At 38.7% G+C, this 22,016-nt stretch overlaps 1 protein-coding gene across 1 annotated transcript in view; it reads right to left on the minus strand.

Annotated features, from left to right (window-relative positions):
* The window catches only part of RIC8B (RIC8 guanine nucleotide exchange factor B), a 35,548-nt gene that overhangs the window by 5,171 nt on the left and 8,361 nt on the right, over nt 1–22,016 (minus strand). The window contains exons 3-9 of the mRNA XM_066997162.1: nt 16,948–17,556; nt 13,437–13,531; nt 8,903–9,056; nt 8,478–8,573; nt 5,947–6,091; nt 5,646–5,790; nt 4,146–4,265 (exon numbers count right to left, since the gene is read on the minus strand). Of these exons, the coding sequence (XP_066853263.1) occupies nt 4,146–4,265; nt 5,646–5,790; nt 5,947–6,091; nt 8,478–8,573; nt 8,903–9,056; nt 13,437–13,531; nt 16,948–17,556 (1,364 nt within the window). The remainder of the gene's footprint in view (nt 1–4,145; nt 4,266–5,645; nt 5,791–5,946; nt 6,092–8,477; nt 8,574–8,902; nt 9,057–13,436; nt 13,532–16,947; nt 17,557–22,016) is intronic.

Below are 22,016 nucleotides of genomic sequence, written 5' to 3' on the forward strand. Positions count from 1 at the left end.
TTCATACATATTTGAACATCCTTACGTGACCTCCAGTACACTCAAATAACCCTTCTTGCAACATCCATTTTTCTAATGCAAACAAAGCATTCTATTCAAGTATACTTAGAAACACACCATAATTAAACAGTTGGTAAAATGCATTCTCTCCTTCCAATTGCGTATCTCCCAAGAGTCCCTTCACATATATCTATACAAGTTCTAGCTTCCTGCTTGCCATTTAGCTTGATAACGACTCAAAAATCATTCCCTTGTTTTGAGCGGTAACTCTTTCTTGTCTGCTCTATGCACTACAGGGCAGTATTGACACATGGAATTAATGGCAGTGTCTGTAATGAAACAGCCATCATGTAAACACCAGCCTGCTCCTTTGATAAAATGGCATGTTAGGGACCTATTCACCTCCTTATAATTGAGTACCACATAATAGTTCCGATCCTTTCATGTAACATTATTTTGTTCTATGATTAGAAAGGGGAGAAAAAAAAAATCTATGTAACATTGCCTTCTTCATTCATCCTATGATTAATTTTGTGTTTTTAATGAGTATGGTTGCTTATTTAGGCAGGTTCTCTTACATGCTCGTTTTGTTGACTTCTGTTCAATGTACAACAAAACCCAAGCTGCGATAATTGGAGACCATTTCATCAGCAAAAGGATTCTTGCTATTAATACGAGGTTGGCTTGGAAAAAGCATCCTGACATTTTAAATTAGTCAATTAATATACAATTCCACCTACCATTTATAATGGAAAAAAATGTTAGCATATTTCTTCAGACATTTTAATTAACACAGAGTATTTCCAATAGTCTATGATATAAACAGACAGAACATCACACAACAATGATTTAAGTTGGCTACCTTTGATGTTTTGTAAAAAAGAAAGGTTGAGTTAAATCTTTTTGCAGACTTGGGGATGTGCATCACATATAGAGGACACTGATTTACAGCTACCAAACAGCTCTCAATGAGCCAACAAGATAGCATCTACCCTTACTGCAAACAGAGCCCATAAAGTTACTCCAGGGCCAAGTCCAGGTGTCCAGCAACCTACCTAAGTAACATCTACGTCTCCCAAGAGCTGCAGTAGTAAGTAAATGAGGATGAAAATCTTGATAATTGACACACATTTAATGCTTTTAAAAAGTAATCTCATCCAGTCAAAATTGAGCAAAAGTTTAGTTTCCACAAAACTTTTTGCAGAACCCAAGTCTGTGTTAGTTGGGGCAGAGGACGTGGGTCCACAGAATTTTTCAACTTTTCTCCGTGCATTTTGATAAAACTAGGTGATTAATTTTAGTTTAAACTTGTTGAGGGTCAACTACCATATGAACAGGCTGAAACACCAACAACCTATCAGAAAACAAAGGCCTTGGAAATACAACCTGAAACAACCAAAAGTATAGATCAATTTTACATGATCTCAGAGCAGTGTCGTCTTCTGTGCCAAAGTTGAAAATTAAGAGAAACCGGGAGAGCAAAAATCCTCTGGCATCTTATGGAATAAGGTGAAAAATACTTTATTCCTTACAAAAAGGTACAGTGTAAACAGGTAACAGCCATTATTGAAAGGTGATAGGTTTTCATTAAAGTAGCACTGTTTTGCCGATTTTTTTCTGAGGAGTTCAATCTGTCATCAGGTAACTTTCCAAAAATTATACAAGCCAGCGAAGCCAAATCTAGAACAACCCAGTGACAGACTGGCCTGATTAGCCTCATCAGTCAAGGGAAGCAAGTTTGTCAGTCCTTCAACTTTTTTTTCCATACCTTTCTCTAGTAAAAACACACTAGCTCTTTGTGTCCCGGCTTCCATTACTGGGACAATACAACCGTATTTAGCAAACCAGCTTTGCTGTACATCAGGCAAGTTCATTCTAACCTCTTGTTCAAGCCATATACATAAAATTACACAGATCCACTCAAGATTAGAAGGAGCTGTTGCTTCCCTGTCCAACTTCCTCCTGCCTTATAAGCAAAGCACCGCACCAAATTGAAACTGCTCAGTTCATGGTATAGGTAACATCCCCTAAGGTGATGGCAACAACAAAGAACAGCAGAAGTAGGAAACCTATCACCCACAATCCGCTGAAGACTCCTATCAAAACAACCTCCAGTTTAGATTTATACACAGAAAAACAAGGAAGAAGGAGTGTATTCCACTGGTAGCTTTAAGTCTGTGAAGACTCCCAGCCCTCATCAGCTCAAGCTGGATGCAGAAGCCTTCAGTTCCAAAAAGGTGGAGGGATTCCCTGCTGACTACTAGCGGCTTATTACTACCACTTTCTTCTTGTATACAAGACTGGCAGAGTCCCATTTCATTTACCAGCTGCAAAATCCACAATTGCACTCAATTACATTCATTAAAAACATCCCACGGTCTCCTCAAAACAGATCTTACTTTTTTCTTCCTGACAGCATTCTTCCTTGATTTTTTAGTAAACAAAAAGGGTGGGAAGAACAGTCAAGTGATTTTATTCATGTTATCACAGCACCTAGAGGGGTCACACCAACAAAACTGCCCCGCAGTAATCACTATACTAAAAACAAACAAACAAAAAAACCTTACAATAAAAGGAGTTCCAGCCCTGAAGAGCTTGCAGTCCAAGAACTATAGAAGAAACTGCAGGTGGATGTAACTGAGACAGAAAACCCAAGGTGAAAGTAATGCTACTGGCCAAGAGGATAAGTAGTGACACAGGGCACCAGCTGCTTCCTTATTGTCAGTTTTTAGCAGGCAACACAGCAGGTGTCTCCAATCCTCCAAACTGAAAAGGCTCTTAGGCTACAGTAATGCCATTTGGACTTTTTGTGTGACTGCTATAGTGAGGGCAACTGACTTGTCTTCCGTCTTTGTTTATCTCCAGTCTCAATCTTTCTTTTAAGAAAGTTTTAGAGCATTTAGTCATTTTATTCTGGTACCCCTAACACTCAGCATCTTAATTCTCTAGCTTACATAGCAATCATCCCATTTTACATAATAGTTCAACTACAATTCCATGTTCATTGTATTTTCTTCTCTTTGTTAAGAATACTAACATATAACATTTGCTTTCCACACACATAATGTGGAAAAACTATCCAGTTACTTCACTGATGAGTTGTTCCCAGATTCTTCCCTGCTTTTACTTCAATCTTTGCCAGCTAATATGAGAGCCAGAATCACCCGCAGCACTTGCTGTTTTCCTAATCTTTAACAGAGAGGTAAAAACACTTGGTTTGCTGAAATTTCTCTCAAGAGAACTTGTTATTTGAATATCCGCTGACTCTCACAAAACACAAACACATTTCTATCTGCTGGGTTGTTTATTTACCTAAATTCTCACAGCTCAGATCAGTGGTGAATTAGCATTACAGTAGGTATTCCTCAAGAATGTAATTTTTCTGTATATTTGCTTATACAGAAAAACTACAAGCAATCACTCCACTATACCTACAAGTATGGGGGGGAAGAAAAAACAGCAAATTCTGGGCAAATGAGTCAAAGAAAAAAATAGCTACAGCCAACAATACAGGTCTGTTCCCTAAAAAAATTGATTTTCTGTATCAATAACACTCATTACATTACGTACCATTTTCTTTTATGGCATTACCTTAGTCATTTAGAACAATGCTAATGTTTCATTTGCAATCCAGTCCACACTTATTCAAATAAATCCACAATAATGCGTAAATGTAAATTCCCTTTTAATTGCTCTAATATGTAATTCATTGCTTCTGTTGACAACTATTTTCATGCTGTAATTGTTCTTCAGATAAGCAGCAAGACATAAGTAGCTACCATCAGATGCTGCTCACTGACTTGAGGGACATGAGTACACTTGCCTTGGGCTTGGATTTTGTCCCATACTTTAAAAGGAGAAATTCTTTTAATTACTGATTAGCCTATCTATTCAGGAGACAGGTCCCCTCACCACCTGATTCCTGACTTTGTCCAGTCCTCTCCAAAAGAGATTTCCTGTGAAGTCCTGTAAAATTATCACCCTTTTCCTTGAAGCATTAAGCATTCCTTTCTGCAGTGAAATTGGCCCAAATTCTGCAAAGAAGCTGATTATAGCACTGTTTTGAAGCTCTAGCCCTTAGCAAAGAGGAAAGAACCAGGATGTAAGCTGCCCTCCCCAAAAGCAGCTTATATATAATACAATACCTGGAAAGTTTATCAAACATGTTGACAAGCTTCATAGCTTCATATTCTTTTTGTTCTTCTGTCATTTCATCCATTGGATTGGGCATGGGTTCTTCTAAGTGACCAGTGATAAGGTTAATGCTGGAGGGGGAAAACAATACTATTTACATTTCTAAATAATATGTATGTAAATTGTCTGTCTTCTCAGGAGGAGGAAAGAGCAACACACAGACAGACCCCACCAAGACTAATACTGTCTGAACTGCATGTCAAAGCTGTTACTGTGAATAGCCAACCTTCATATTGATGCTTCTGTAGTCTTCCCATGTGAGTCACAATATTAACTTCTTGTTAACTCCTCAAGGTGCACATTCCACTAGTACTTGTTATGTTACAAACCATACAAAAGTACTTTAACAGCGAGGTAATAATGATGTTAATGACAATGTCATTAGTAATAATGACACAGAAGGGTATCAGAATGACAAACACATTTTGCCAACTGATTTTCTGCAGGCTTAATTTTAAAAACACAGGCTGGATTTGGTGACATTTTCTTTCTCATAAAGAAATGTTGAATTAGCTTACCATTTCCTTCTCATGATCATTTTTGCTCAACCCAAATTAATATTAAATTGAGAATTTACAATCCCAGCTTTTCACTGCTAAAACAATTAAACAGTGATGCAGAAATGGTAAGTAACAAAAGCAGAGAATTAGTTTTAAAGCAGACTTTCAGGACAAATGATCTTTTCAAAAAGCTTGACCATACGCATTTTTATAGTAATACAGAAAATCAGATGCATAAAGCGACTGACATTTGTCTCCAATATTCCATTTAAGTGTCAGCTTCTAACTAAATGTCGTAGTTTTACTCACATGCATACAAATGGATATTAGACTTCTGAAATAAGAGCAGAGGCAAAAGATCAAGACAAAAAATCCTGAAGTGCAGAAATATAAATAAACCTTCTGTTTTAGAGTTCTTTTCTTTGCATATAAGCAATACTATTCCTGTAGTCTTTATGCCTCCAGTAGGCTGCCCTTCATAACCTTTTTGGCCTGTTTTGTTACCCCTTTACAGTATCATCTCTGATACCCTCCTTTACATTCACTTTAAAATCTGGAACTGTTAAATAACACTTAAAGGTACAACACGCATAAACTCTGAACCTTTGACACTGTCTCTCGAAACTGTTCCTAGGCAATCCACAAACATTTTCAAATTTTCTTCCTTATTTCTTTTTGACAAGCATTTTATTTTTATATAAAATAATAGAAGTTAAATTGAATTAATTGAAGTTAAATCATTATCATATTGGTTTTTACTTATTTATTTAGAGCCATTGAACCATATTATGGGAAGCTGGTTCCTCAATAATTAGACCCTGAGGTCAATGAGAGACAACAGCTCACGTAAGCACATGTAATTTCATAATTGGGCTTTTTGCAAAAGGTGGAAAAATACATCTAAACATCTCAACTGAAACAGGATAAGCAGAATCGAAAACAATACTATACTTTGGCTTTGCAGATTTGTATTCTTCAGTATCTGTATCTTCATCATCTGAGTACCAATGATCTCCTCTTCCTCCTGCTAACAGGCCCCTTGCTGCCAGCAATCCTGCTGCATTACCATAGCCTGTGTATTTTAACAAGCTGTCAACTGCAAAAAGTGATAGAGAAAATTATTCAGCTTAGAATCAGCTACAAAATAAAAAGTAGCATAGTTCTGTACGAAGCAAGAGAGTAACAGCAGTAGGCAAATATACTGAGTACAGTAGGGCCATACATAAAAGGGAAAAGAAAAAATAATGTATACCTCTCTCTTTACAAAGAACAAAAAGGAATTCTGCTGCAATTTGTTTTACTCCAAGGTCAACATGTGTCATAAGGCGCACGAGCTTGTTTCTCACTGTTGTGCCAACTTCTGGACGATTCGATACATCTCTTAGTGGAGGCAGTACCTAGCAGCAGAAAAAAAGAGAAAAGCAACATAGAATGCATGGAAGTACTTACCCAATCCTTGCAAAAACACACACAGTCAACAGGACAAGAAAATATTGTAAGCTGTGCTGCTTCAAAAATGGGACCCAATCATACTTACATGTACTAGTAACGACTCTTGCTTCATAATATACTCAGCCCTTCTGGTCTGCCATCCTGGGCAGACAAATACTATATCCCAAATGTAGACTTTAAAAAGGACAATGATTAGGTGTTTAAGAGCACAAATGCATGTCCCAAAAAAGCTGGTTAACAGGTACCAGAACCTTATGTTCTTAGGTCCTTCTACTTTACTCAGGTGTCTGGCAAAACATTCAAAAAATAAAATCAAAAAACTGCTCTACATGTACAGAGGAAATGCATCCTTCTCCCAGATAACGCTGCTTTAAAAGCTGAAGCTACTTTCCAACAAGATTTTGGAGAAAATACTCTTTAACGTGTCCTCAAATACACTATTTTCACTTTAAATATCACTATTTACAACTTTAACTCGCAAGAAACTCAGAAGGTGCCTGAAACGTTTGTTTTTACAACCTAACTTCAGCCTCTTTCAGTGTATGAATTCAGGTTCAGAACCCACATTATTTTTTCACATTCACAGGACATGACCTGCAATCAAATCTGAGCTGTAATATGAAATATTTGGTGGTCTGAAGATTCCTGTCAGAATTATGAGTTGCCAATTTTTTAGTAGTGAACAGAACCAAACCTGTCGCTAATGGTCATTAGAAATTTCAGGTCCTCTGTTTTCCAGGTGTTTGATGTAAGGCGTCATGTTCTGTGCAAAATTATGGCACAGTTACTACTGAAATCAGACTCACTGGGAACTTAAAACAAATAAATGCTATGCATTGACCACTTTGAAAAAAAAAAAAACCAGGCTTTTTCAAAATAAGTATTCAAAAAATTAGCAAAACCACTTTACTTTGTCCCTGCTTACTTTTCCCAATGGGGACAGTACCATTATTGCCATTTCCCAGAGTGTTGTAAGAATGAATTAATGTTTTTAGAATAGTTTAATACTAATACCGTGATGAGTGCCATAGGATAGTCCATGAGGAAATTAATCATTCTGTCTTCAGATCAGAATTTGAATAGCGCACAATAAGTAAAGCCTAAGGCCAACACTTAACAATGAGGATAATTCAAAATATCAAACATCCGGTCATGCAGTTAGCAGCATCCATCTATTCTTTGCACTATGAGGCAGTGATCCTGCGGTAAGAGACAGCATGCAATTGTATCCTGACATCTAGACGCCAAGATGTAGTAAAAACATGCAGACAACCTCACTTTCTAACTTCTAAACATTTGGCTCTGCAACTTTTTTTATTTAACAGATCATGAGAGTATTCTAGGAAAGAAATGCTGCAAACAAATAATATAAACAAGAATGGGTTCCTTAAAATCCTTACAGACACTTCTGGTATAGATGAAAGAGGCAGACAATATATGCTCTTTTACATGAAAGATTCCATCTATGAATTCAGGCACAGCTTTGATCTGGGAGCGGCATCTAAGACGCAACCCCAAAAGCACTACAGTTTAGGAAAAAAGCATCTTGCAGCTGGTCTCAGCTGTCTCTTCTTTGCTCATGCTTTAACTTTTCTTCCCTCAACTTCAGGAAAAGAAAAAAAATTAAAAAAAAAAGAAAGAACCCCCCCCCCCCCCCCCCCCAAATACATCACACCCAAGCACAAACCGTTAGTGATTGTTCATATCTTTGGTACCATTTCTTTTTTTCCCTCTAAAGAATCTACACGGGGTCTGTATCGTATTGTGCTCTTTTAAGAGATGAAGCGTGCCCCTGTTCAGGGACAGTTTTACTCTAACAGAACGGTTGATACAAACTTGGTACGTAAGTTTCAGTTCCCATGATTCTTGCCCGCTGAGGTCAAGTGAAAGCTCAAGCAGAAGCATCCAAAACACCTGTAGTCTCACTGACTACCATACAGTTTTATCAAGTTTCATTAAGCACACTGAAGTTTTTCTATGCTGGATGTAGGGGACCAGACCACCAGGATTTTGCCTGTGTCACATGATCTACAGCAACTCACGTAACACAGCTTTACAACACCCTGAGTATTACTACTTAACAGATCCACCAAATGTATCGTGGAACTCAGAGCCATGTAAATCAACAGATATGATGGACTGAAAAAATATTCTATAGCTGGCAGTTGTCAGAGACCAAATGGAAAAAAATACTATAGAGATAACGTTCTGGGTAATTTAATATGAAATCATTCATATGACTTGGAAGTACCAGTGACTTGCACTGATGTACAAATCTCAGGAACTTTACAGTTAACTTCATATCCAAATTGTTATTAGTATTTTACGTACCTGAGCTTTGATAAACTTCCTGATATTCCTATGAGTTCGGCAGCATTCAGTTAATAAACTGAGAACTGGAGTCAGACCTTCTCTATAGCTGCTTCCCTGAAATAAGAACAAATATAAATGTTTTTAAGGAAAAAAAATCTATTTCGAATCCTATGAACTCTTCAGTTAAGTCTTATATGACAGTCAGAATATGAACTTTACAGATATAAAGAAAGAGCCAAATGTTCATGGTTTCAAAGCATACTTCAGATATTTACAGGAATTTATTCTCAATTTTGAAGCATTTCACAATCTAAAAGCAAGCAAAGATATCCATCCACATTTCTCCTAAATACTGTCTGAAAGGTCTGTAAGAAGCTTTACCAACACCCACTTTTTGCTTTAATAAAAGAATCCACTTTGTCAAGAATCTTTACAGCCCATACCTTGTCAATTCTCTTCTCCATGAAATCCAGTAAAATCTGAATTGCTCCCATATTCATACCGTTGTATTTTATATCTGTTTCCTCTTGGGAAGATGGACTAATAAGAACATCCAAGCAAGAAACAGGAACATTGCTTAAGAGGTTGATTGCATTGCTGAAACAGATTTTAAAGATTCATTATTCATTTGAAAGAATTCAAACCAGCGCAGCTCACCACAATGTTTGTACAACTGCAACCAAAAAAAGAGGCCCTGCAACTGAAACAATGCTTTATTTTCTACTCTCTGGGTTTTAAAGGAGATGGCATGCATTATCGCCTGGGTGCTGGCTGTTAGAACGAGCAAGGGAAAAGAAAGACAAAAGGGATACTGCAGCAGTGCATTATTACTTCCAGCCCCCGCAGCATCCTATGCCAAAGGCAAGGCACAGCTACCAGCAGCGTTACAGCAGCTGGCCTGGCAGGACAGCAGGGGGAACTCTCACATTGACTTGCAGTGGTCAGAGCTGTTTCCTCCTTGAAATCGACAAGATCTTAAAACCCAGCTATATTCTATCGTTGTTGTGACAGAAGTACACCAACTGAAATATTTCCTCCCCTGTATATCAACTTCTCAGGTGCCCTGAAATATTTTCACTTAGCTTGTAGTATACAATAAATACAGAAGGCTTTTAGCACATTTAAAAATAAATAAATAAATTCAGGGTTATATACCAAGCAGTACCTTTCAGTAACTGGCGGTTTTTGGATTCCACAAAGCACAGAGAGGAGGGCTTCTCAAACACATTAAGTGATCTGGATTAGACCACAGGGTCCCTCCCTCCTCTTTAATGGAGTAATGTGGAACTTACGTTGCAGGGGCCTCTTGTGTGTTTGACTCAAACTTCATTTGACTTTGCTATCTATCCTGTTCTCATTATACAGACTTGAATTTGTACACTTCCTGCATGAGGCTAAGTTACACAGATGCTGCAAAAATTAGAATTTTATCATTATTTACTTGCTGATGCCCAACTACAATTATAAACGGAGGTATTCAGAAATACTACAGCCCTACGTAGGCTTACGTATGCACACCTCAAAGGTACCAACACAACTATGAGCGCTGATGTTTCTCTCCATTCTGAGAACTGAGAAGGCTTTTCAAACAACTTCAGTTAACGCTTTAGATCTTATTTACATAGATGTTTTTTATGTAACTAATACACTTTAACAAAGATTTAGTGCAACAGAAAGCAAATCATGACAATCAGACATCGCAGGATTTCTAACAACATGCTGGTTTGACTCTGATCAGACTGGGTGGCTGTTCTACATCGTGTCATCTCCCTTTTGCTCTTTTAACAACTGAAATTCAGACAACTTGTACTTTTTGAAAGCATGTGTTATTTTATTTCTAATTCCTGTTTAAGACATGTTTTTACATCATATAAGTTATTCCTCTCCAATAATTCAGGAATGATCACAAGCAAAACAAACTGAAATTCAACAACTACTCGGTGGCTTTCGTCCTTTCATCAAAAGTTCTCTTTTTTACCAGTTTCTTATTAAACAACCAAGTTCCCAAACACCTACAAAATTAATTTTCTGGATCACTGTGTCTGAGCTATTCTTTTCAATAAACGAAGCCCGGCTTTCTGATCTTTGTCACTTCACTGACAGTTTTATTTGTGGTAGAGGAGTGTATGAAATTCTCCAGCTACCAGGAAGTCAGTGACTATGCACAGATCTGCACAATAGTGTTTGCATTCCTACTCCAGGGGGTAGAAATACTGCGTATATTACTCTCCCCTTTTCGGCTTCCTAGAGATCATTAATCACTGGGACATGACATCCACCCACTCATGCTCCCAGCCCCCTCCTGATATGCAAATTTAGAAGCAAAGGCCTATTTAGAGCTGCTGAATGCCTTGATTAAAACCTTGTTAGTGGGCAAAAATGGCACTCGCTCTAATATGTGGTGCTTTAAGCTGTTCATATTCAAATGTGAAGTGATGACATGACAGAACCACAGTAACGACAACAGTACCAGGTAATAAATTAGTTAAGATATTTTCCATAGGTAGCTTCTGCTTATTTGTTAGAAAAAGAAGTCAAACTGACAATCGGCACATCACAATTCAGGGCATGTATCCAATACCTGATGCTCATATTAAATAAATCCTCAACTTAGACATTCAGAGCACAAGCACTCAGACAACTCGCTTTAACAGGCTTCCCTTCACTTGTGCATCTTGAATTCTACAGATTTACAAACTCACAGAAGTGATCAGCAACTCTAGAAAATGTACTTACGCCTCCCTGATATTTTGTATCTGCTGCATTCAAGTCTGTTTATATTTTATTCCATTTCTAACCTTATTTAATAACTGCCTTACTGATAGGCTCCAGTTGGGATGCAGACTGAGAAGCTGAACTCTGCTCTCTGACTCACACCTCATCTCTAGCAATAAAGGCTCCACAGTCAGAGTCCAGCATATTTAACAGCCCAACTGACACAGCCTTTTTTAAAGCTACACCATGCTAGCTACAGGCTGCTAAAACAAGTTTACTCATTCATTACTGAAACTCCAATCTGGAATGAAAGATTTGCTTGATTTACTACAACAAGGGAGTGAAGTGAGCTATCCAGCCCCCTGAGGATTTGAGGGTCCTAACTTCTGACTATACCTCTTCTATTCCAGAACTGCCTTGCGATGAACATTGTTGGTGGAAAAGCACATTAGATTATTCAGCTTTTATTGCCACATGTAGCATTCAAAGATAAAATTCAGGTTCTGCAAGCGGGATGAAGTATTTGAATCACGGAAGTCAAAACTTGTGCAGTGCTCTTCTAATACATTAAAAAAAAAACCTTGAGTATGTCATAAATCAAGAACAAATATCACATGCAGCAGAGCTACACTAGCATTCTTTGTTCTATCAACTTGACCTAAATAAACCAGCTACATGTAGCTAACAGAAGGATAAACTTGTTTTCCCAGCACAAAGGAAAAGGCTGATGCACTGATGTATTGAATTTGATGGAGAAAGGGAGACAACTGAAGGAACAAGACAGTGACAGTCATCCTCATTCCTTCTGCCTTCCCTTCTCAAAATCAGGGAGAATTCTTGCCTTGATTTCTGTCTCCATAAGGAGGCATGGTCCATGAAAGCAGCAGAGCTACTCAATATATACCTTCTGACTGAAAAATGCAAGGACAGAAACCACACTAATACCATATTTTCTCCACAGCTGCACACATCTACCTATGAAGCCCTTTTTGGTCCTGATCCGCAAGTGCCTGCAAAAGGTAAAATGAGAAGGACTTGCATAACATGAATCCTTTTGCAATAACACAAGGTAATTATATTTTACACGGGTGCTCTGTTTTACAGGGTGATTAGACTAGTCTTAGACTCCAGGACAAGGAAACATGGCATGTTTTCATGGGGACAGAATCCACTGTATAATAATTCATCAGAATATCACGCAATCTCTGCTGATTGCATATAAGCGGAAATGATAAAGGTCTCTCTCTATCTTCTAATAGGTAGGGAACTTCTACAAATCTGCTCAGTTTTCCCAGCAGTAGGGAACTTATTCCCACCAGTCCCTCCCTTAAAGGAGGATGAGAGATCAAAACACCCACGATAAGGAGCAGCAAAGAGAAGACACTGGCTGCCTTTTAGAACACACTCAGCACTAACTTTAGACATGGCAACTACTGTAGCAGTATCCTAAATCATTCCAAACTATTCTGCACCATCTTGAGAAGGGCTCTGACAGTACATGAGCACTGAAATCCCACAATACTGTTGATCTCTAAGAACTTTTCCTGATTTTAATAAAGTTCATTGAACACTTTCAAGACTGCTGGGTATGAAAAGCTATATCCTTCTTCCCAGATACTGCAGGTTCAGAAAAAGCTCTTCAAAACATCTTGAATTTAGATATACCCATGTCTCAGAAGAAGAAAATGGCAACACTAGCGTTCATTGCCGAGAGATAACAAGGGATAGTGTCTGAAGCTACCGTACTGTTCAGCTCTTTGAACAGTTGGCTATTTAAATAAAAACAAGAACGTCATGGAAAAAAATGTTAACATCAAATGGGGAAGAACCACCACATCAGTAAATATGCTCTGAGTTTTGATTGAGTTATTGGCTGCAAACATAAAACAAACAGTTGGGTGTGGGACTGAGGAAAAAAACAACACATCTAAAAACTGCAAGATGATTCACTTTGGAAAAAAAAAGTTATGAAGGAAGTGGTAATTTATACTTTTAGCCAAACAGCCTAGAACTAATGGAGATAAAAGTATCAACCTGTTACTTCCATCATCCAAATGCATCAAAATTGCAGAAATTACATAGAAAAATCTCAAAATGCAGATTGTCCATCAACTTCTATGCAAAGCAGCAAAAGTTGCATTCCACTTTAAAATTACAGCTTTCATTGTTTCTCAGATTCCCACTTTAGATATTAGTGAAAGCAATTTATTTAATTTTTAATAATAACCTTTCTAAACAGATTGTTTCTGCAATTTTACCAACCTGTGCAACTCTTCAGTTTTGTCTTCAGTAGGGCCCATGGTTAATAAGCAGTGTCGAAGGATGGCAGCCATGTAACGAAATTGATGAGATTCATTCTATATAAATATAAATTATGAAGATATTTTTTCATTTTGAAGATTGCAAGTGAGGGTTTCAGGTCACTAGAATAATAAAAACTAAAGATGGAAATTACCTATTAGAGCAAAACGCATCCCTATCAATAGAAGGACTGTACCTTAGAGTTCGCTGCATGCTTACTGCAATGTAGCTTCCATAAGCTGGCCTTGCAAAAAGGCAAAGGGATGTTTTTCCAGCCCCCACTAGCAGAAAACCCAGTTACAACTGTTTGCTTGATTCTCTACAACCATTCCTAATATCTAATATACCATTACTATCCTCCTTCCTGTGTTTACACCCAGGCACCCCTTCATCAATTCAGATTACATGTGTTTTTCGTTTGCCTCATTCTCACTTTGTCCTTTCACTGCCAACAGCTTCATTCCCCCACTCAATCTGTTTCCTTTTCTAATTCACTTGCTTCTGTTCCCTTGACATCTTTGCTACATTTCCTTAATAACTTCTCTACTCTCAGCAACCATATTTGCCCCACTTTTGCTCTCTCCAAACAATTCTTCCTTCCAATCTCCCACCAGAGAGCAGCCACACAGAAGCGTGCCAGTAAGTGCAATCATGAAACTGTGTGTATCATTGTCCCGGTCCTTCTTATTAGCTCTTCTTGGCATCCATCATATGTTCTTGCGTGCTTGACTTAGCACAAAGCGTCCCACTGCATCACTGTAACATCAGCATCCGCATCTGCCAACTGTACCACCTGCAGCTCTTGTCTACTTTGAAATCATCTCCAGCCATTAAATACTGGTGTATCAAACGGTTCTCTTCTCCTTAGGATGGGTCTCATTTAGCTTTCTATCCACATGCCTAACCTTTCTGGTCTCCTTTTATTTTCCATCCTGCCCATTTGCAATCTCTTCAAATTGTGCATCTTCAGCCCGCTTAATTAACATGCTGTTTACTCTTCTTACAGATCATTAATATTTCCACAGGGATACTTGCTAAGCAGAATGTCACCTAACACCTTATTAACACTTTACAACTAATAAAGAGCTCTCTAATTTAAGGGTTGCTTGCTTTTAGGAACTTTTAGTAAAGAGTTATTGTATAAGCTTTATTTTAAAACACAAAATAGCTTTTCATGTCCCAGAATGGCTTAAACTCTCAACCATAAAATAAATAAAAGGTTACTAACACCAGAATTTCCTGAAATCCAAAGGAAATTTTCCAAGTAAGCTTTCCTAATAAGCTGCTTGCTTGGATTCTTTGGGAAGGAAAAGATCTGTGGGACAAAGCCTTATTCCAAAGACAGTTGCCAAAGGAAACGCCACAACTGCCTGCCACCTCCCACCTGTCTTTCTGCAGTAAGCTGAACTTTATACCTTAGAAAATACTGGAAATCTTGAGAGAGCATGCCAACTTCAGGATTCAGATTTCAAAAGATTACTTGGGTTGAAGATATAACATTCATTTTCCAACTTAATACCTGACATTACTTCCCCAGCACAGAAGTAACTAATCACAAAGACAACTCTTCTCAAATGCCTAAATAGCAAAACATTCATATACATCGGTTATATACTCGACTTGGGGTCATTTTTCTTGACTTAAGTTCTTACCTCCAAAACAATCATTTGCCTATACAAAGAACTTTCTCTGACAAAGTTAAAGGCATTCTTAATAAAGGTCTAGGTCAGAAAATAAATGAGAGAAAAGCTCCTTGCTTTCTTCGTATTTCCTTGAAATTTGAAGCATTAGCTTCTCTGATTTTTCTCCCCACCCATTTAATCTTAAGTTTTAGGATTTAATTTCTTATTCAGAGTGTCCTTGACACATTAAAGCAAAGTATAAGCTTCATACTTTTACGTTCCAGAATGTGATGATTAATACTGTATTTGTTGTTTAGTACTATGCACTAAACAGAACAATTATTTGTCTATTTTAACCACTGTAAACTTCTCCTTAGCTTTATACACTATGTAGTTACAATGCCCAGTGAAAAGCTAACAGAACTGTTTTAGACACAATATAGTACGGACTAAGAAAGACCTTCAGTTTATTGAATTCTCTTACTGTAGTGCAGACTTAAGTTATTCAATGAGAAAGTTATCTTCGTTTCTATTTATAAGTTCATCAAGGATGCAACTCAAAACAAGTATATTTGTCTGTGAGAAGAAATAGATCCAACATTGCCATGAAAAAAAAAAACACATAAATATTACGAATAAGATATAAAAATGAAAGTGTGTTTGGTTCTCATACATGACCTCATCATAAAAGATCACATTTAAATCCAAAACTGGGGATGGGAGAAAAAGACATTAAAAACAGTACCCCTCTGTTTCTTCAGAATTATTTCCTACTGAAAGTTGCAGCTGATGTGCTTATCATCATGCCCAGAAAAACCGAAAAAAACGAGGGAAACTTCTCAGCTCTAATTGTTACTGTATTGCTATAGTCCACGATCTCAAGAGATGTACCCATCTGGTATGCTTACATTACAGTTTTTCCTAGCCAACTAATTATTAGTGAACAGCATTTATTTTCTTTTGGAAATCTTGGGACTCTCATTAAACAGTCTTCCTTGGCACATTCCACTATATTTTGTATTTTTTGTTTGAAAACATACAATTCTAGCTAGCATTATATAATCCAAGCTACTCTCCCATTAAACAGAAAACATACTGAAAAGATTTTTTTTTGCCTAAGCAGTAGTAAGAGCAAAAAAAGTTACTTTGGCATTACAGGCAATAAGCATTAGAGACTCAACACCTCTTGAAAGCCCAAGATCAGAGATCAGGGACACCTCCCACCAGCCCAGGCTGCCCAAAGCCCCATCCAGCCTGGCCTTGAACACCTCCAGGGATGGGGCATCCACAGCTTCTCTGGGCAGCCTGTGCCAGTGCCTCACCACCCTCAAAACGAAAAAAAAATACAAATTCTTCCTTATATCTAATCTAAATCTAGCCTTTTTTAGTTTAAAGCCATTCCCCCTAGTCCTATCACTACCCTCCCTGACTAAGAGTCCCTCCCCAGCTTTCCTGTAGGCCCCCGTTAGGTACAGGAAGGCCGCTGTAAGCTCTCCCCGGAGCCTTCTGTACTCCAGGCTGAACAACCCCAACTCCCTCAGCCTGTCTTCAGGTGCTCCAGCCCTCTGATCATTTCTGATCAATACACAACACAATCAGAATTCAGGTATTCAGACAGATTTTCTCTGACTGATTTTTCATACAGAAAAGCTACAATGCCATTAGAAAATTTTGGAACTACCTGAGCTGCTATTCTAAAAACCGCAATCTATATTCCATCAGAATTACAGTACAAAAATCAAGAATTAAAATCCTTGCTCTGGGGCTTGGACAACAAGTTTCTTGTGTGGGTTCTGGACCTTGCAGGCTAAACAAAACCAATTTAAAAAATCACCTCATCTCAACCTTACCTTGCTGTGGACATTCCAACTGTCAAGTGTTACATTAAAAAGCGCCTTCAGTGCCTCAATGGCACAATCTGTCTCTTGCAGAGATAAAGGAGGCCTGTCACGATCTTCCGCTGCTTTATATTCTCCTGTCCATCTTACATTCAGGGAACTTTCCAAGGCCTGCGTCAAAACTTCCACCCCTTGCAGTTCCTGACGCAACTGTGACCTAATATCTGTGTGCAGAAGCGACAAGAGGAAGAGAAGACGCAAATCAAAGCATTTAATGTCACCAACAAGCTGCTGGTCCTTGCATTTTTTCAGAAGATTGCAGAGCATGGCTGCAAGATTCAGTTCCAAACTGAGCTTCTGTGCAACAGCACTATTAAAAATTATGTTACAGAGGCATTTTAAAGCTTCTACTATAACAGGAAATTCAGACACCTTCTCCAAAGGGTCTTCCACAGTGTCCAGCTTTGCTAGTCTCATAAGAATCTGCATGTTCCTCTTCGTGGTTACAGGCACTAAAACAGTCTTGTCCCTGGAGAGAATCCGCAGGGCTTCCAGACAGGCAACTTGACATGAAGTTTTCGTGTCTTTTTCAAGGATGTTTAGAATCTCCTCGCATAGTTTCTATGTAAATACAAACAAACAAACAGTTTCATCATCTAAACATTGGTGGCAATAGGAAATTACTTTTGCTAAGCTCCTATACAGTTTTTGAGTTTTCAGCTGCCTTGAGAAACTAGGTGTTCTACATCAGCTTTTCAAAATATAAACTATTACAAAGGACTTCCAAAGCAGTTTTCCTTATGCAACATAATACAGTTTCATTGGAAGATGTGGGCTGTAGCAGTTTTATCAACCCCATAAACCCTATGTTTTGTCAACACAGCTTGCCCTTTCAATTGAAAAGGTTCACTGATACTTCATACCAACGTGACTGCAGGGGTAAACAGAAGAATACAGTATGAGAACATACAATGCTTCCCAGGATCTACAGGTCAGAACAGTGACATCTGAATTACAGGAAAATTAGCTTTTATGTGACAGAAACAGACAATCAGATGATCAATCAAAAGAGAGAAAAGACAGGACCGAAGAGACTGCTTGGCGGTAAAGGCCCCCAGAGGGTTTTTTATGCCTTAAGTTCACAAATTACTCCCAAGTACCAGAGCCAGAAGTATAATTACAAAGAAGTTCCTAGATAAGTGCCAATACGAAGTGCATTGTGCTTCCCAGGACGCAGTTCCTCCCCATTTCTCACCATCCAGCTTTTTGTCTTGACCAGTGACGTGAACAACCTACCAAGGAGGCAGAGGAGCGACTGACTGGAAGAGCCCTGCTGCACAAGTCACATCAGGACCTGGAATTCGTGTGATGGTCTCAGCTGGCATACGTTAATAAGAAAATGATGAAAAGGCATACAGGAATATTAGTATAGTAAAAAATAGTTCTTAAGGAACGGCCTTTGGAATTGCACCTCTCACCACCACCAGAAGAAAGGTGGGGAGCACAGCACCCCATCACCCCGACCCAAAGCTCGAACTGAAAGCCCCACTTGGGACATCCCAACAAGCCTTTTCACTGCCATCCCTTACACTTAAAGCCAAAGTAAAAAAGAGAGGTTAAGTCTAAAGCAGAACAGACACTCCAGAAGGGACAAAAAACCCGCAAATCTTCAACAATGTTAACAGACAATCTGTAAACAAGTCAGACAGTAAGAACTCCCAATATGATTTCTCATGTGCTTGTCCCGGGGTGAAGCCCACCCAAAAGCACCACCCAGACGAGCAAGACCATGCCTACATCTCCACAGCTCTCACCAGATTTATCCAGTAGGAGCTGGAAACGAGGAGTGAACTCCAGCTCTCACTACTGCACGAGCAACAGGAGAATTCACGGTTAGAGCATCACAGACACTGCGTTGGGCTAAGAGCCACAGCTGGCCACCCATGCAGGAGTACGGGTATTTACCGTGCGAATTTCACAGACAAATACCTGGAAAGAGATGCTAACCTAACTCTGCTCCCACAGAGCTGTACAGCCCTCTGACTTGAGGACTGTATGTTAGACCTCGGCTAAATTAAATGCTTCTGAGGGTGGCATCTTGGGAGTGTTTAAAAAACAAACAAAGCCGCCTGGGAAACAAGAAATGCCTGGTCTAGATTCGCAGTCAAATTACCTGGTCAGAGCTCAACTTCTTATAAGAACTTGGTTTCTGTTGCTAAAAGAATCTGCCATGCTATTAACTTCACTCTGCAGGCTGATGCAACACAAAGTCTGTTTGATTTTGATAACAGGACCGAATGGACAGTTCAGAGAACAGATAGGAAAAGGCCGGTTTATCCTGTTCTCTGCCTACAACCATTTCTATCGGACTTACAAGTTGTAGCCTTCCTTACTGCTCACTGGGGCTACAAGGTGGTCTGCAGCAATTGCCCAAATGCAGCGGCTGGTTCCCCATCCGGCCCCTCGCTCTCCTCAGGAGCGGTGCAGCAGCAGCACCTTCCCCAAACACAACAAAGACACGCTGGATCAGACAGCCTGCCTTAACAGAAAGCACACGGGGAATTACAAACACATCTGACTTTTCATTACCAGTGCTTGTGTAAAAATCGCTGAAGGTTTCCGATAGGAATTTCAGTACCCAGGATCAACTCACAAGTTACGCGATCCAAATCAATTGGCTTTGAAATGGAGTTCCCACTCATTTTTTGAACATTCATTTGCCTACAAAGAGCCTAATCTTCCCAAATTTAGACTTTTTTTTTAAAGATGTTTTATCTACTTGCTGCTATGCAAGTGTCACTGCAAAATGTCAAAAGCACCGCAGGAGAGATCCCAAAGGGCACCAAGCTCCCACTGACTTGCTACGGCAGGAGGAAGCCTGACCTCCCTCCATAGATTTGAAGACTACCCTTGCAATTTAATTAAAGATTATGAAAAACATTACCTTATGGCTTCAAATCTTGGTGAAATGCTGCAACAGAAGATTTTTATCTATGATTAGTTGTACTAAAGATAGATACTAGTGTTTCGGATTTTTTGTTTTGGAGGTAGCCAACTTCTTCCAACTTGAATACAAATTAGTATGTTTGTAAACTGATCCATTTCTCCTACCTTCCTGAAGTCTTGGCTGGATAAAAGATTTTACAATATAAGAAAGGATAAAGTTTATTTTTAAAAGCATTAATTATACACTGTCTTATGCATACTATATTAATAACTAAGCCGTTACACACTTAAGAACAAGTTACTAAGCTTCCTAGCCATTAGCTCAAAATACATTATTTATTTATTTATTTAATGATCTAAGACTCATGAAGTAGAAAGCACCTCAGGACTTATTACAAAATTCTCTGGAGTTAGATCCTGGCAAGCCATCAAGATTGATTTTAAAGGAAGCAGCATACAGCGGAGATACACCACTTGTGGGATCAGACAGTGAAACACTGCTGGTTGATCTCATGTAGGAAAAATTAAAGAATGCGATGCTGGCTGAAGAGCTGTTCATAGAAACTTCGGAAGAAAGGAAACAAAATTCACCCTATCACAGGATTGCCTTGGAGACAACTAAACCCAAAAGCCCTACACCACACGTCTTGCTTTCTTCTTGATGGTGTAAGGGAAAGGATGTGCAGACAGATGAAAAACAGGAAAAGAACCACAAAAACACCATCCTTTTAAATTTATTTTTTTTTAGGTGGTGCTTCCCCCAGCCCGTAGCCTGTTAGCAAGGCATAACCTAACGGGCACAGACGTTATTTATTTGGTTGGAAATGAAAGCAAGTGAAGGAATTCAGACAGTGAGGCACCTCCCCTTTCACATAATATATTATGATTGTCCTAGTTTCAGGGGTTTATTGCTATCCCCTCAATTACTGTATGAGTTTAACTTGTTTTTTTATTTCCATCTTTTCAACAGTCAGAAGGGAGTTGTGACTTTCATTTGTTGTGGTACATCAAGAAGTGTTTTTTATGTACTTCTGCACAGAAGCCAGGTAGTTTTTAAGTCTTTTAAAACTTTTTTTCAATTATAAAACACACTCACGTCTCTAAAATACAATAATTCTCAGCTTTTGTGCTAATGGTGAGGTCAAGACAGCAACATATACTGTTCATCTCTGCTGCAGCATAAGTAACATTATAACATTTTAAAGTTTTATTACATGTTATAGCTGTTTCTGGGCTTTGTGCTTTTTGTCTACTTGATGAGCAAGATACTGATCCATTCTGCTCCTTTGTCCTGACAGCATAAACATAAACACTCGATGCTGAGGAGGAACACAGCCCTATAGGAAAAGCGATGTCCGAAGATACAGGGGACCTGTTTCCTCTTCCTTGCTCAGCCACAGATCCATTGCGTGGCTTCAGGCAAAAAACTATCACCTCCTTATTTCCATTTCATTCGAACATTTTTGTTTACAGGCTAATCAGCTTTTTTAAAAAAAGATCTCTGTAAGCAGAGGTGCTTCTCACCACGTGTTTATTTTTCCTGTCTCAGCCTCAGGCAAGAATAACAGACCATACTGAAGAACAGGGTATGTCATGATCTTGCTCTTTGGTCCTGCGGTGCCTGTATGCGAGGTCCTTTTCCATCCCCTCTTTGTCTTTGAAGCAGATGTTTATAAATCACGCTTGACCTATGCCCACTTTTTCCGATTCACAGACTACTAAACTTTGACTACACCAGGGCTTTACTGTAGCTTCTCAGCCACATAGTGTCTTGGAGAGAAAAGGAAACCATTTCCTTTATTTGCTTCTTTCCCTGTGGCAAACCATCCTCTTCACTTCTGCATGCCTTTGGACTAGAGCAGGAATAAGACAACATAGTCTCTACCCTGCAAGTATCCAAATCCCAGCAAACAGTACTGCTTCACTGAATACAGAAGTTAATGTACATACAGATTATTCAGTGCTACAGAGGTTGCAATTCAAAGGTAAACAAGAAAAACTCTGCCAAAACATTACAGAAAGAGTGCATACCTTCTCTCCCACTTTCTGGGCTTTTAGTTTTAAAGTATGCCACAGATACTGCAAGTACCAGAACAGGTATGCTTATCATTCAAATTTAAGTTAAAGCTAGGAAA

This window comes from Anser cygnoides, chromosome 1, assembly GCF_040182565.1.
Source record: "Anser cygnoides isolate HZ-2024a breed goose chromosome 1, Taihu_goose_T2T_genome, whole genome shotgun sequence".
In the NCBI taxonomy this organism is placed as follows: Eukaryota; Metazoa; Chordata; class Aves; order Anseriformes; family Anatidae; genus Anser; species Anser cygnoides.